Genomic DNA, 13128 nt, shown 5'->3' on the forward strand with positions numbered 1-13128 from the left:
CTTTTATACATTTACAGAAAACTACAGATTAATCTAACTATATTTAGATTTATTAACGCTAAATATCAATAAAAAGCCTTAGAAATTTCCACAGGTGGGTGCTGTTCCAAAAACCACCACTAGAGACTAGAGATTTACAGAAATACAGACTTTTATTTTGCCACATTTTCTCTTTTTTTTGTCAATGTATTTTAATTTATTGTGTTACTAATGTGTCCAAAATATGACAATAACCTCTGTACATTTACTGTCTAAAATGAAAATAAATTAACGTCTAAAAAAATATGTTAATGTCTTTGTCTATGTATTTTAGTAATTTCTAGTAGAAATTTATTTACAGTGTTTCTTATTTGTTTCAGTTGTATCCAAATGTAGTTTGGTTTACCCGTGTACATTTAATAATGTATAAAACAAAAATTAAAAACACGTGGCTCCATAGACTGTACTGGTGTACCTTAAAAAGTTTGAATATCATTGAAAAAAATATTTCAGTAATTCAGTTGAAAATGTGAAACTCATATATTATATAGTTTGGATTACATACAGCGTGATCTATTTTAAGTGTTTATTTATTTTATTGTTGATGATTAGCTTACAGCCATAATCATTAACCACCACTGTGTTTTATTATCAAGTCTAAAGTCAGTGCAGTTTTGTTTTCCCACAAAATCTTACAGCACTTCATGCTTCCCTCTGCTACTGACGACGTTTATGGAGGTGCGGATTTCATTTTCCAGCAGGACTTGGCACACTGCCCACACTGCCAAAGTACCAATTTGTTTCTAATAATATTCTAATTTTCTAAAACACAGATTTTGTTTTTTTTTATTGGCTGTAAGCCACAATAATCATCAACAAGAAAAAAAATTAAACGCTTAAAATAGATCACTCTTTGTGTAACACACCTATATAATATATGAGTTTCACATTTTCAACTGAATTACTATACTTTTATTGTGTATTCCGGAGTTCGCGTCACTTCCGGTGAGAGCGCTACCTCTGTGGGGCCTCGTGTTTCCGCTCTCTCTCTCGCGCCGCTCCGTGAACGCCATCATGGGTCGTATGCACGCTCCCGGGTAAGCGCTGAATTTACACTAAAATACCCATAAGGCGGCGAGAAATGCGATTAAAAAACGATGTTGCCAGCATTAATAAAGTTCCATATACCGCAATCCTGGAGAAAAGCGCAAAATCTGCAGTTTATTACTTAGATTGCAGGGGTAGAGGGTTAGCGGGGGCTGTATCGGGGTGGAGGCCGCGGAGAAAGCGCGGAGAGCCGGGGGGAGCGCAGCAAGAGGCTGGAAGCCCGAGTTAAACGGGTTTAATTGAAGAATAAATGTTGTTTTACTGATTTAAACATTTATTCAACGGGTATTTAACCCTCTGTGATCAATCTAGACCTGACTTGAAGCTACAATTCTTCCTCTGAATTGAGTTAAACGGCAACAGAAACTGGATAATCGGCTCTCGGTTAAACAGCGAATTTGTGCTGTATTCAGAATAGAGCTGGATAATGAACCGCTATCGATATTTTATCGTATCGTGTTTATGTAAAAAAAAAAAAAAAAAAAAAAGCATTACTAAAAGAACACTGTCCCAACTGTACACATAATTATAGGCTGTAAAACTCCTCTTTTCGCTATCACTACTATAATGTGCCACTATTTATGAATTTTGTCTGTATGTCAATATGATTAGTAAGTTGTGTTGTGAATGGCTTTACTACATCACCCAGCTCTCAGTGCATAATTCACTTCACTTAAATTGTTGTACTACAATTAAACAGTTTATTAGCTAATATAACACAAATTATAGCTGTAAATTCTAGAAAATTCGAGATACTGTTTTTACAATAAATAAAATGTAAATACTGTTTTCTGTCTGTAATGCTCAGACAAGAAAACTATAATGTTCCACTGTAAACTCTATTATGTAAATCCTAGTAACAAACATTTAGTTATTTTGTTAGTTGTGTTGGAAGCCTGTGTAATGCTTTTTCATATTAACCTTTATTTCATAAGCCATCCCTAAACAGTAAAATAAACTATTAAAAAGTGTACTAAATCTAGTGTAAAATTAGCTGTTACTTTTCCTCAATGACTCTAGTACTACTGTTTTTCCTGTGTTTTTGCAGTAGATGCGTCAGGCGACTGTTTCATTGGTTTATAAACTTGTTCGTTGGCTGGTTCACGGTCCGTTCTGCTGGACAGTCTTATAATAAAGAAACATAAAAATGAAGAAAATACATTATGTCCATTGTAATGGATGCAGAGTCTGAAAGGGTTAATACCAGAAGAGAGAAATATGCCACTGCTTATGCATATGTCAAAATATGTTTAGTTGTGTGTGTTGTAAATGTTTTAAACCTTTACAGTGTCACCCACCTTTCAGTGCATGATTTACTTTGCTTGAATTATGTTTTACTCCCGTTAAACCAAGAGTTTACAAGAAAATATTTTACTTACAAATTTTAGCTGTTAAGTAAGTCCTTGCTGTTTCACTATTGTGTGTAGTAGTGATTCAGGCTTGGCGCTAGATGCTATGGTTAATATTATACAGTGATCAACATTTATCATATTTTCACACAAATTCATAAGTAGTGGCAGGTTCTGTAAAACAAGCTAATAAATATTATATATAAATATATTGTTTAAATAGTTTTGCGTTTTTTTGTCTATAAAATGTTTTGCATCTCCAATTCCACATTAACAACTTTAATTACACCTAGGGATGCCCAGAATTCATAATTGTATTAGTATTGGACTATATTAGCGTTTTTTAGCAGCATAATCGGACATGGTTGGTATTTAACATAATCTTGCTTGAAAAGAACTATGCAGCGATTTAATTTATTATGTAGCATGTCTGTAAATTACATTAACGTCATTTTTGGAAATTGAGTTTAGTGTTGCCAGTTCCCAGCTTAACAAATGGGTTTCACTGTTTCACCTTTTAATAGCAAAAATAGCAGTTCTTTGTAATTATGCACTTCATATATCTTTTTTAAAGCATTTGTCTTGCAAGTTCTTGTTAAATTAGGATTGTTTTTTAATCTATTAAATTCATTTTGCCGATTGTGTGTTAAGTTGCATTTTTGTTTTTGTATTTCAGTAAGGGCTTGGCCCAGTCTGCACTTCCATACAGACGCAGTGTCCCCACAGTAAGTACAGTCTAAACCTGAATCTCTGTTCTATTTGTCTGTATGAATGACACCCCTCCTGATCTTTAACTTCTGCTGTTTTTTTTTTTTTTTTTTTTGCTGTTTAGTGGCTGAAACTGACATCAGATGATGTTAAAGAGCAGATCTTCAAACTGGCCAAGAAGGGTCTGACCCCCTCTCAGATTGGTACGTTGTAAATTGATGTGGTCGTTCAATATATATATATATATTTTTTTTTTTGGATGACCGTTATTTAATGCCTTGTCTAACAAATTGTGTATATTTTATTCAATTTAATGAAGTCAGATCAACTTAATTCTAATATGAAAAGCGTAATTGACTTCTTGCCGACTTTTAATTGATAAATCTGGTGTGAAATTGACTTGGGTTGTTGTAAAACATCATATAATGTACAAACCTTTGTGGAATAGCACACCTCCGTTCACTCCCAGCTTTTCCCATATAGCACTTTTAGCTGCTGCTCCCAACAGACTTACAGTGCTAGTGATGGGTGTGTAGCGTTAAGTCAGCTGACAAGCCCCAACAAAATGATCTCGCGACGCTAGCCTTCACAGCAGCTTCACAACTAAAAAGCTCCACACAAGTCATTCGACGTGTTGCGTACCTCAGGATCCACAGGCTTGCTCCTTAATACAAGTCCAGGAGGGTTCTGGCCCACAAGTGGGAAGTCTAAACAAAAGTACTGAACGCATCATTACTGATTAATCTGTATTGCATTCGCACATTTCATTGTCCCATTCTTCCTCTGTAAGAACTGAGATATTTCTGATGTGCTAGATCAACACTGGAGGTAAATTAGCAGTTTGGCTGTATTGTGCCAGCACTGCCAGTCCCCTTCATACAGTCAATTTGTTTTATTAATCTAAAAATTCAGCGAATCCTCCACAGCCTTTCCACTGTTGACAAATGTAACAGTTTTGGACTTAAATAAATTTGTTTAGTAATTTTTCTCTTGTTTTAACTGTGTTTTCGGGATCTGTGTACTATTTTCTAAAAATGTACAGTCTGCAGACAAACAAACAGTAGCAGTTGTACTGTAGTTTGGACCCAAAAGCACTGCACAAGTTGCGTACCTCAGTTTTTCCTAATTATGCACGTGTGGAGATGCTGCTGCTGCCAGGCAAGACAAATAGAAGGATTTGGCGGCAAAAGTCAGGAACAAATTTCCTTCATTCAGAAAACTTTATTAAAAAAAGCTCAGTACCATCAAGCTGCTGGCGCTCAGAGGGAGCAAAATTGGCCCTGCTCCCTCTGGGTGGGTAGATGGCTCTCTCTCCCCACATCACTCCTAGTTGATGTCTGCACAGGGTGTCTGTGAGCTGAAGTATCAGAACCGACTCGCTGCGCTTTCCCCCGAGCGTTAGCGCTGTGATGCTACTCGGTAATGCTGCATCAGCAGCAGCTCGAAAAGAAGCGGTGGCTGACTTCACATGTATCGGAGGAAGTGTGTTAGTCTTCACCCTCCTGGTGTGTTGGGTTATCACTAGTGATAGGGGGAGTCCTGATTAGTTGGTTGGGTAATTGGCTGTGTAAATTGGGGAGAAAATGGGAAATTAGAAGAGAAAAAAAATAAATAAATGCTGGGGAGAACAGGTGTTGCTATTTGACAAGTTTTTACTCGTTATGTTTCACTAGAACCCAAGTCTACTTCACACTAAGGATTTGGATGTGTCTCCAATGTTCTGAACTAGTTAAGGTTTGCCTTCATTACTCCATTGCAATGTCAGGATATAACCCTGATATAACCCTTTGTTTCACGTGTAGGTTTTCTGCTATTTGTTGTTGTATTAGTATCTTGGGTATTTTGTTTATTATGCTCTTGCTTTAGAATTGTTCCATTTTGTTTGTTTCCTAATATAGAAATATATAATTGACGTTCTCGTCCTGTGCTCTTGTGTTCAGGTGTGATCTTGAGGGATTCCCACGGTGTTGCCCAGGTGCGTTTTGTCGCTGGCAACAAGATCCTCAGGATCCTGAAGTCCAAAGGCCTGGCCCCCGATCTGCCTGAGGATCTGTACCACCTGATCAAGAAGGCTGTTGCCACCAGAAAGCACTTGGAGAGGAACAGGAAGGTAAATGATGACTCTGGACTAAATGTACATTAATAATAGATCTGTTTGTGGTGTTTGGTTGCCTAAAACATGGCCCGACAGTATTTTGTAGAGTGGCTTGGCGGCTTTGATTTCTTATCAGATCAAATTTATTTCTTTATTTATATATGTATGGGTTTTTTTACAACTGATTTTGACGTAAAGCAGCTTTTAAAGAAATGTAATCACAGGACAAAGAATCAGACAAAAAGCTGGAGAAGGAAGAAACTTTGGGAGGAACCAAGACTTACATGTACCTTATTACTTGTACTATCAAGGCTAATATAAGCTAATATATGGAGGGACCCATCCTCCTTTGGTCAGACAACTTATACATGTATGTTAAAAAGTGATTAAACATCCACACCGGTCTATTATATTTAGGTAAAGAGCCACACCAGCAATGGTGTCAGTTCAGATCAACTTGGATGTAGTCTGTTGTGGAGAGTGAACGGCTAGTCAGAGGCAGGTGGAATAAACTGGACGATGGGCAGCTGATCTGTGGCGGGTTATGGGGAAAGCCTGACTGGAAATCAGTCTGGCTGGACAGGTTGGCATCTGTAACCCAGAGGAAGGCAGAAAGATGGCATTAGTTATATTTGGATTCTATGGAGAACAGACTAAATGCAACATTATCAGAATGTGATTATCTAATGACCCCAACAGATCTGAATATAACCACATAACTAAAGGGAGAACGCCAGAAGGCTACGAGCCACATTGTCCAAATCCCATTTTTTTGCTCAGATTGGATTTAGCTATCTTGACTGTTCAATTTCACAAATGTAAGTGATCTGTATCTGTGTGTAATGTAAACGAATCGGTCCCTGAAATGCTGCCTCACGTGCTGCACATTGATACCTGTATAAACGTCTCCTTCTTCACCAACAACAAAAACCCTCATATTAGAGAGACGAGAGACTCGTAGCTTTATAAAGGGTTATAAATGGATGAGTTCGCAGCTCATATGTGGAGCATATTTTGCTGGAGTGGAGAAACAGTAAACAGCTGCTCTGAAGTTCATGCTCAGGTGCAGGAGGTGAAAAAAGGACAGGCGGTTTGCTTTTGCTGTTTTTGCAGCTACAGCTGCACCAAGAGATGTGACCTTTCACATTCATGTCGCATGTCTGTGGGTCTGATATGTGTATGATTTTGGGATTTGGCATGTTTACACAACCATGAAAAAATCAAATCTGGTCCACATTGAGCAAAAAATCATTTGTCACTTCAGCCTGGTAATGTGAACGTAGCCATGATTCAAATATTCATCTTGTGAAATTATTTTTCTTTGGCCTCCCCTTTAATCCCTGTCGAATGTTATTTGCCTTGAACTTGTATTGCGCAGTTAAAATGAAACAGAAAAAACTGAAGTGTTCTAATACCATACTTTTCCCCCCCTCAGTGTTTTAATTAATTTTGCCAATTTCTTCACATTTTTCAGGACATTTCTTTATTACATAAATTAGGTAGCCTAAATTTATTTAGTATTAAGAGAGAAATTAAAAAGCAACAGTTTAAGTATATTGAACGCTGAACTGTAATGTCTCAGGAGACACACCAACAAAGCAGAATGACTAATGTTTTTCATGTTTATTTTATTTTTATTTTTTTCCCCACTAAATATTCAGGGTGCCACGAACATCTTTCGTTTATTGGTGTCTGAATATAATCAGTATGGTTGTTGGATTGATTGGTTGGTTGATGTGAAGTTTAACTCTGTTGTGTTTCTGCAGGACAAGGATGCCAAATTCCGTCTGATTCTGGTGGAGAGCAGGATCCACAGGCTTGCCCGTTACTACAAGTCCAGGAGGGTTCTGGCCCCCAACTGGAAGTAGTAAGTATAAATGAAGTTTTTACTGAAAAAAGAATTACTGATTAATATGTAGATTTGCACATTTCATTGTCCCATTCTTCCTCTGTAAGAACTGAGATATTTCTGATGTGCTAGATCAACACTGGAGGTAAATTAGCAGTTTGGCTATAATGTGCCAGCGCTGCCAGTCCCCTTCATACAGAGTCATTTCCTAATCTTAGGTTCAATGTGTGTCCTTGTTTAAGATGTTTTCATCCATCTAATTGATTTCATTGTCTCTTTTCCACAGCGAATCCTCCACAGCCTCTGCACTGGTGGCATAAATGTAACAGTTTTGGACAAAATAAACGTTTCGATGAGTAACTTCAGTCTGTCTGTCTTGTTTTTTGGGATATGTGTACTATTTAAATTAATTCTCTACATTGTAGATTAATGTTAAGGACCTCTAGACAATTAATATACAGATATAGAAGTACACAATAAAGAGTAAAAAAGTGTTAATCCTCCACATTAATCCCCTGATCTAAACCTGGTGAACTTTCCTTGAAGATAAATGTAATACTTAGAAGAATGTAAAGTAGAAATTTCTCTTAATAATAAATTCAGCACACATTCCTGCATAGCTTTAATATAGTCTTTAAGTTTACAATGTAAAAAAAAAAAAACAGAGAAGGTGTCCAAACTTTTGACTGGCACTCTTTAAAAAATAGAAAATAGTGATTTCACTTCATGACAGATTTTAGAATCCAATAATGAACTATTTCTGGCAATTAACTGTTAAAATAAAGTTCAATTTATATTAAACCATTAATACCTGTTATACAACTTTATAGTTAGTAGAAATTAATGTTGCTCACGTTACACCAATATGGCATAGTGTTGTGAAATGCAATTTGACCACTTTTTGTCATACATTTTTTTGTCATATATTAAAGTTAGATAACCTGAAAATGTAAGTCAAAAAGCAGTGTTTAAATGAAAGAAATATCCAAACAAACCTGCACCTATGTACAAAAGTAATTGACTCCATGGAAAAACTCTGATTAACGACATTTTTCTAGAAAGCTGAGATCAGTTTCACTATAAGCCACAACCAGGCCTGATTACTGCCTTAAATAGAACCTTTCTGACAACATGCAGCAGATAAGATCTTACAAAGCAGCACATTATTATACACCCGTCTGAAGAAATCCAAGAACAAGTGTAGAAAAGGTTACAAAAAGTCATTTCTAAAGCTTTGGGACTCCAGAGAACCACAGTGAGAGCTATTATTCACTACTAAAGAAAACATGGAACACTGGTGAACCTTCCCAGGAGTGACCGGCCGACCAAACAAAATTACTCCAAAAGGGCATGAAGAACTCATCCAGGAGATCCAAAAAGAACCCAGAACAACATTTAAAGAACTGCAGGATCTCACTTGCCTCAGTTAAGATCCGTATTAAGGATTTAATAATAAGAATAAAGAAACTGGGTGAAAATGGTCTCCATAGATAAATAACACTGCTGACCAAAAACAACACAACCACCCGTCTCACATTTACAATTTGTCTACAATTTAGAACTTTTTTATTTATTTTTTATTTTTAGAATGAAGAAAATCGCATTAAGGCGATCAATAGTTGTGCAACCACTTATTATATATATTTTTTTTATATTATATGCTTTCTTCTTTATAATCTTAGTGTTTTTAGTTACTTCATTTTTTGTGTTCTATTTGTTTTTTTTTTCTAATTATTTATAGTAATTTATAATTATATATTAGTGTATTATTTGGACACAGCCAGTGACATTAATAAATTAACTTTTTTTTGACTGCTTAACAATTTTGCATGTCCACTTATCTCTATATTTGGAAATATTTTTTTTCCCTTCTAATTAAATTTTAGTTGTTTATTTGTTTTTATGATGTTTTTATACTTTAAATTTTATTATAAGTTTGTTTAGGAAGTTCCTTATTTTAGCTTGTTTATTTTTTAATCTCAATGCTCAGGTGCTTAAAAAAGAGGGTTACATGTTACATGTATTACTGTGTAAAAAAAACTAAATATACGCAAATTAATACATTTTAAATATTAATAAAGAATATATTATTTAATTTACATTTATTTGTAAATTATATTATATTATTTTTTAATATTAAAAATGTTATTTTTGTAAATTCTTTACCATGATTAAGTTTATCATAAAAATAAAAGAGAAAAATATCCTTTATTGTAATATTTATATAGTTATAGGTGAATATTTATTGTAGGCACTGTTTCAGTCCTGTATAAAAGGCATTGATGTTGAGTTGTAATGTCCTTTTTTTCCACAAGAGGACAGACTTTTCTCACTAATGTACTTTAAAGGCAATTTCTTGGATCTCAGAAGATGTTGAGACTCTTTTACCTCTAAAAATCTTCTCTCTTTCTGTTCTGCTCTTTCGCTCCGGGCCATTATCAGCTCTATCTCAGCCCCTGGCTGTGAACCGCTCACAGCTAAACTTTATTATTCTGAGCTTTGGGAAGTTTTAGAGTTTGCTATATGCTAATGATCAACTTCTCATGAATACAATAAAGCTCTCTCAGCTCTCTGAATTTTACTGCATTCATTTCACAATGAGGCTATTTCTGACCAGCCCCCTGGACTTGCTTATTAATACACTCCCTTATACTGGTGCATCCCATAAAATTAGAATATCATTAAAAAGTTACTTTATTTCAGTGATTTAGTTCAAAATGTGAAACTCATATATTATATAGATGTATTAAACACAGAGTGATCTATTTTAAGCGTTTATTTATTTTATTGTTGATGATTATGAAGCTTACAGCCAATGAAAACCCAAAAATCAGTGTCTCAGAAAATTTAAATATTATATAAGACCAATTTATATCAAGTCCAAAGTCAGTGCTGTGTTGTCCAGTGCCGTATTAGCGTAGTATAGTATTACTGGGGCACAGCCAGTGACTGTTTTTTTGCATTTACTCAACAATAATTAATTTACTTTTTTTGATTGCTTAAGATTTTAGCATGTCCTCTTATCCTTTTATTCTGAATTATTTTATTTTTCTTAATTAAAGCATAATTGTTGTCGTAATTATTTAAGGTCTAAAACTATTACAAACTGAATTTCATTTTCCAGCAGGACTTGGCACACTGCCCACACTGCCAAAAGTATCAGTTGGAAGCCATAAGAGGCAGCAATACATCTGGCATAGGATGCCCTTCACATAAGAGTGCTGAGTCACAGAACCAATTGATCATAACAGAATCCATTTCTTCCATAAAAATTCAGGAATGGCGATTTATCTGACTATAATACACTGTTTCCACTGTATGATGGTTGATAATTCCAGAACTGCATGTCTATTGAATGCGACTGAACTGTATAAAGGTGAAAGGAAGTATGATTTACACCTACCAACCCTAAGGTTAGGTTTAAGGTTTAGACTTACGGTTAGGATTAGGGTTTGGTTTTAGTGTTGATTCAGGGTTAGGGTTACATTTAAAAATGATGAGTTTCTTTCATTTTACTGAATTAAAAACCTCTGGAATATAATAAAGAGGAAGATGGATGATCACAAGCCATCAAACCACCAAACTGAACTGCTTGAATTTTTGCACCAGGAGTAAAGCAGCATAAAGTTATCCAAAAGCAGTGTGTAAGACTGGTGGAGGAGAACATGATGCCAAGATGCATGAAAACTTTTGATTAAAACCAGGGTTATTCCACCAAATATTGATTTCTGAACTCTTAAAACTTTATGAATATGAACTTGTTTTATTTACATTATTTAAGGTCTGAAAACTCATTTCTCATTTTCTGTAAATAAATGCTCTAAATGATAATATTTTTATTTGGAATTTGGGAGAAATATTGTCTGTAGTTTATAGAATAAAACAACTATGTTCATTTTACTCAAACATAAACCTATAAATAGCAAAATCAGAGAAACTGGAGTGATGTATATATATATACTCACCTCAACATGCCTTTTGCGATCATTTTGTCCCTCATGGGCAAATCAGTATTACACAATATTTTCACATTTACCAGGCATGGATGTACTTTACCGGAGGGAAAAAAAACACTGCCCACCCACACTAAAAACTGATTGGCTGACTTACAGACTCTTTGTAGGAGCAGGCCACTCAGAAAACTCTATTTTGCATGCTCAAAGAGGAGGAGCGACTTTCTCTTTTACACACGTGATTGGGTAAAGCAGTCTGTGTGCGCATTTGTGTTCACTCTTGGGCCACTCGTTCTAGATTCCGGCAGATTTTATCTGACTTCCCGCAAGTTCCTGGAGACTTGGCAAGTCTGGGTTTAGGTTGAGGTTAAGGTTAGGGTTTGGTTTAAGTGTTGAGTCATGGTTACGGTCAAGGTTAGGCTTAGGGTTAGGTTTAGGTGAAGTGTTAGGTACTGTAAAGAATCATTAACTTTATATTTAACTTAAAGTTAAGCTGCATTTAAAAGACATTCAGTTAATTCAGTTAGTTGAGCATCATGAGCATCTCATATGATTATGGACCATCCAAATAAAGTGATTCGCAGAGCACTGTTGGAAAGGCTTCAGTGGAATCCATTCAATGCATTGAGGAGTGAAGTGAATACCACAGCAGCCACCCCAGCCTCAGCCTCAACCTCAGCCTATCCTCAGAGAGAAAGTTAACATTGAGTCACCTTGCTGCATTGTGAGGTGCTGGCAGCAGCGCGAGAGAGAGAGAGAGAGAGAGAGAGAGAGAGAGAGAGAGAGTAATCAGCAGTACTGCAGAGCAGTGCAGTAGTGCTCTGTGACTGGCAAAAAAGCAGCTACTGATGAAAGGAAAAGGTGATTAAATGAACTGATAATTGAACGGACAAATATACAGTCCTCAGTGAATGAGGGGCGAGAGAACGCCGGACGAGAAGGTTAATCATCTGTAATTAAATTACAGGCCCACCTTCATTTACTCGCTCTTATTATCCGGACACAGCTTCCGTCCCTGCGTTTGGGACGTGTCCTGTTTTATTGAAGTCGACCAGCTGCTGGGAATACAGCGCAGAAACTCTGGCTGGCTGTCAGCAGTCGCGTCCCAGTGCACCGCTGTCAATCTTTCACACCGTGCACACTCCCACTGAAACTTCAAGCACTTCCAGCCATTGCAGACTTTCTGCAATAGAAAAATATCTCAGGCTGATCTTAAAGGGATGCTTCAGAAATCTCCTCCTTATCCCAACATGCAGTGAATCACACAAGACATGCAGGACTGCTGCAGTACACTACACTCTAAAAACAGAGGTACGATATGAGTACTTTTTTACACTCTTCATTATTGTACCCTCAAAGGTACAATATTGGTCTTTACAGGGTCAGATTTGTTCCCTCTGAAGTACAAAGTCATTCCTAACAAATTGTACCATTTATTCGGCCAAAAGGTACATTCAGTATTCTCTATCACTGTACTAATAAACTATATATATTTTAATTGCACAGTTTTTATTTAAAAGCCAGATAATTTTGGATCATCAAGTTTTTGAGCCATATTCAGTTGATGATAATGTTTATAATCTTTATAATCTTTACTGCCACAAAAACCATGGGTACAAAAAAGGACTTTCACTGAAAGGTACTTTTTTGTACCTCAATATAAGGTACAGCCCCAGCGACAAGCTTTATACTCTTTTAAGTACAAGTCTGTACTTATATTTCTTAGAGTGTAAGAGTCCTGTTTTACTGATCTATAGGCATGTCAGTGTGTCTTCGCTAAATAAAAACCCAAATATCAGCATCTTAGAAAATTAGAATATTATATAAGACCAATTGGTACTTTTGGCAGTACTGTGGGCAGTGTGCCAAGTCCTGCTGGAAAATGAAATCCACATCTGCATAAAAGTTGTCAGTAGCAGAGGGAAGCTGTAAGATATGAAGTGCTGTAAGATTTTGTGGAAAAACAAAACTGCATTGACTTTATACTTAATAATAATAAAACACAGTGGATCAACACCAGCAGATGACATGTCTCTCCAAACCATCACTGATTGGTGGAAACTTCACACTAGACCTCGAGCAGTTTGT

General features: G+C 36.1%; 1 protein-coding gene and 2 non-coding genes across 3 annotated transcripts; all 3 read left to right on the plus strand.

Moving 5' to 3' along the window:
• The first annotated feature begins 969 nt into the window (after positions 1–969).
• On the plus strand, positions 970–7447 carry rps13 (ribosomal protein S13). Its single transcript, XM_022670102.2, has 6 exons — positions 970–1076; positions 3112–3160; positions 3268–3346; positions 5084–5253; positions 7005–7105; positions 7374–7447. Exons 1-6 carry the CDS (start codon positions 1054–1056, stop codon positions 7405–7407), a joined length of 456 nt encoding a protein of 151 aa, XP_022525823.1. The 5' UTR covers positions 970–1053; the 3' UTR covers positions 7408–7447.
• LOC125782341 (small nucleolar RNA SNORA19) lies at positions 3899–4027 on the plus strand. Its single transcript, XR_007424958.1, has one exon. It is a non-coding gene; the product is annotated as a small nucleolar RNA SNORA19 (small nucleolar RNA).
• Positions 7160–7288, plus strand: LOC125782340 (small nucleolar RNA SNORA19). The gene has a single exon (XR_007424957.1). It is a non-coding gene; the product is annotated as a small nucleolar RNA SNORA19 (small nucleolar RNA).
• Positions 7448–13128: the final 5681 nt, after the last annotated feature.

The sequence above is a fragment of the Astyanax mexicanus genome, chromosome 16 (genome assembly GCF_023375975.1).
Source record: "Astyanax mexicanus isolate ESR-SI-001 chromosome 16, AstMex3_surface, whole genome shotgun sequence".
In the NCBI taxonomy this organism is placed as follows: Eukaryota; Metazoa; Chordata; class Actinopteri; order Characiformes; family Acestrorhamphidae; genus Astyanax; species Astyanax mexicanus.

Bases quoted from the DNA above. Each gene is read 5' to 3' on its own strand.
- rps13 (XM_022670102.2), top strand. From the start codon at position 1,054: ATGGGTCGTATGCACGCTCCCGG. The intron at 5,254-7,004 runs GTAAATGATGAC...GTGTTTCTGCAG, and splicing joins ACTTGGAGAGGAACAGGAAG to GACAAGGATGCCAAATTCCG. The intron at 7,106-7,373 runs GTAAGTATAAAT...TCTTTTCCACAG, and splicing joins CTGGCCCCCAACTGGAAGTA to CGAATCCTCCACAGCCTCTG.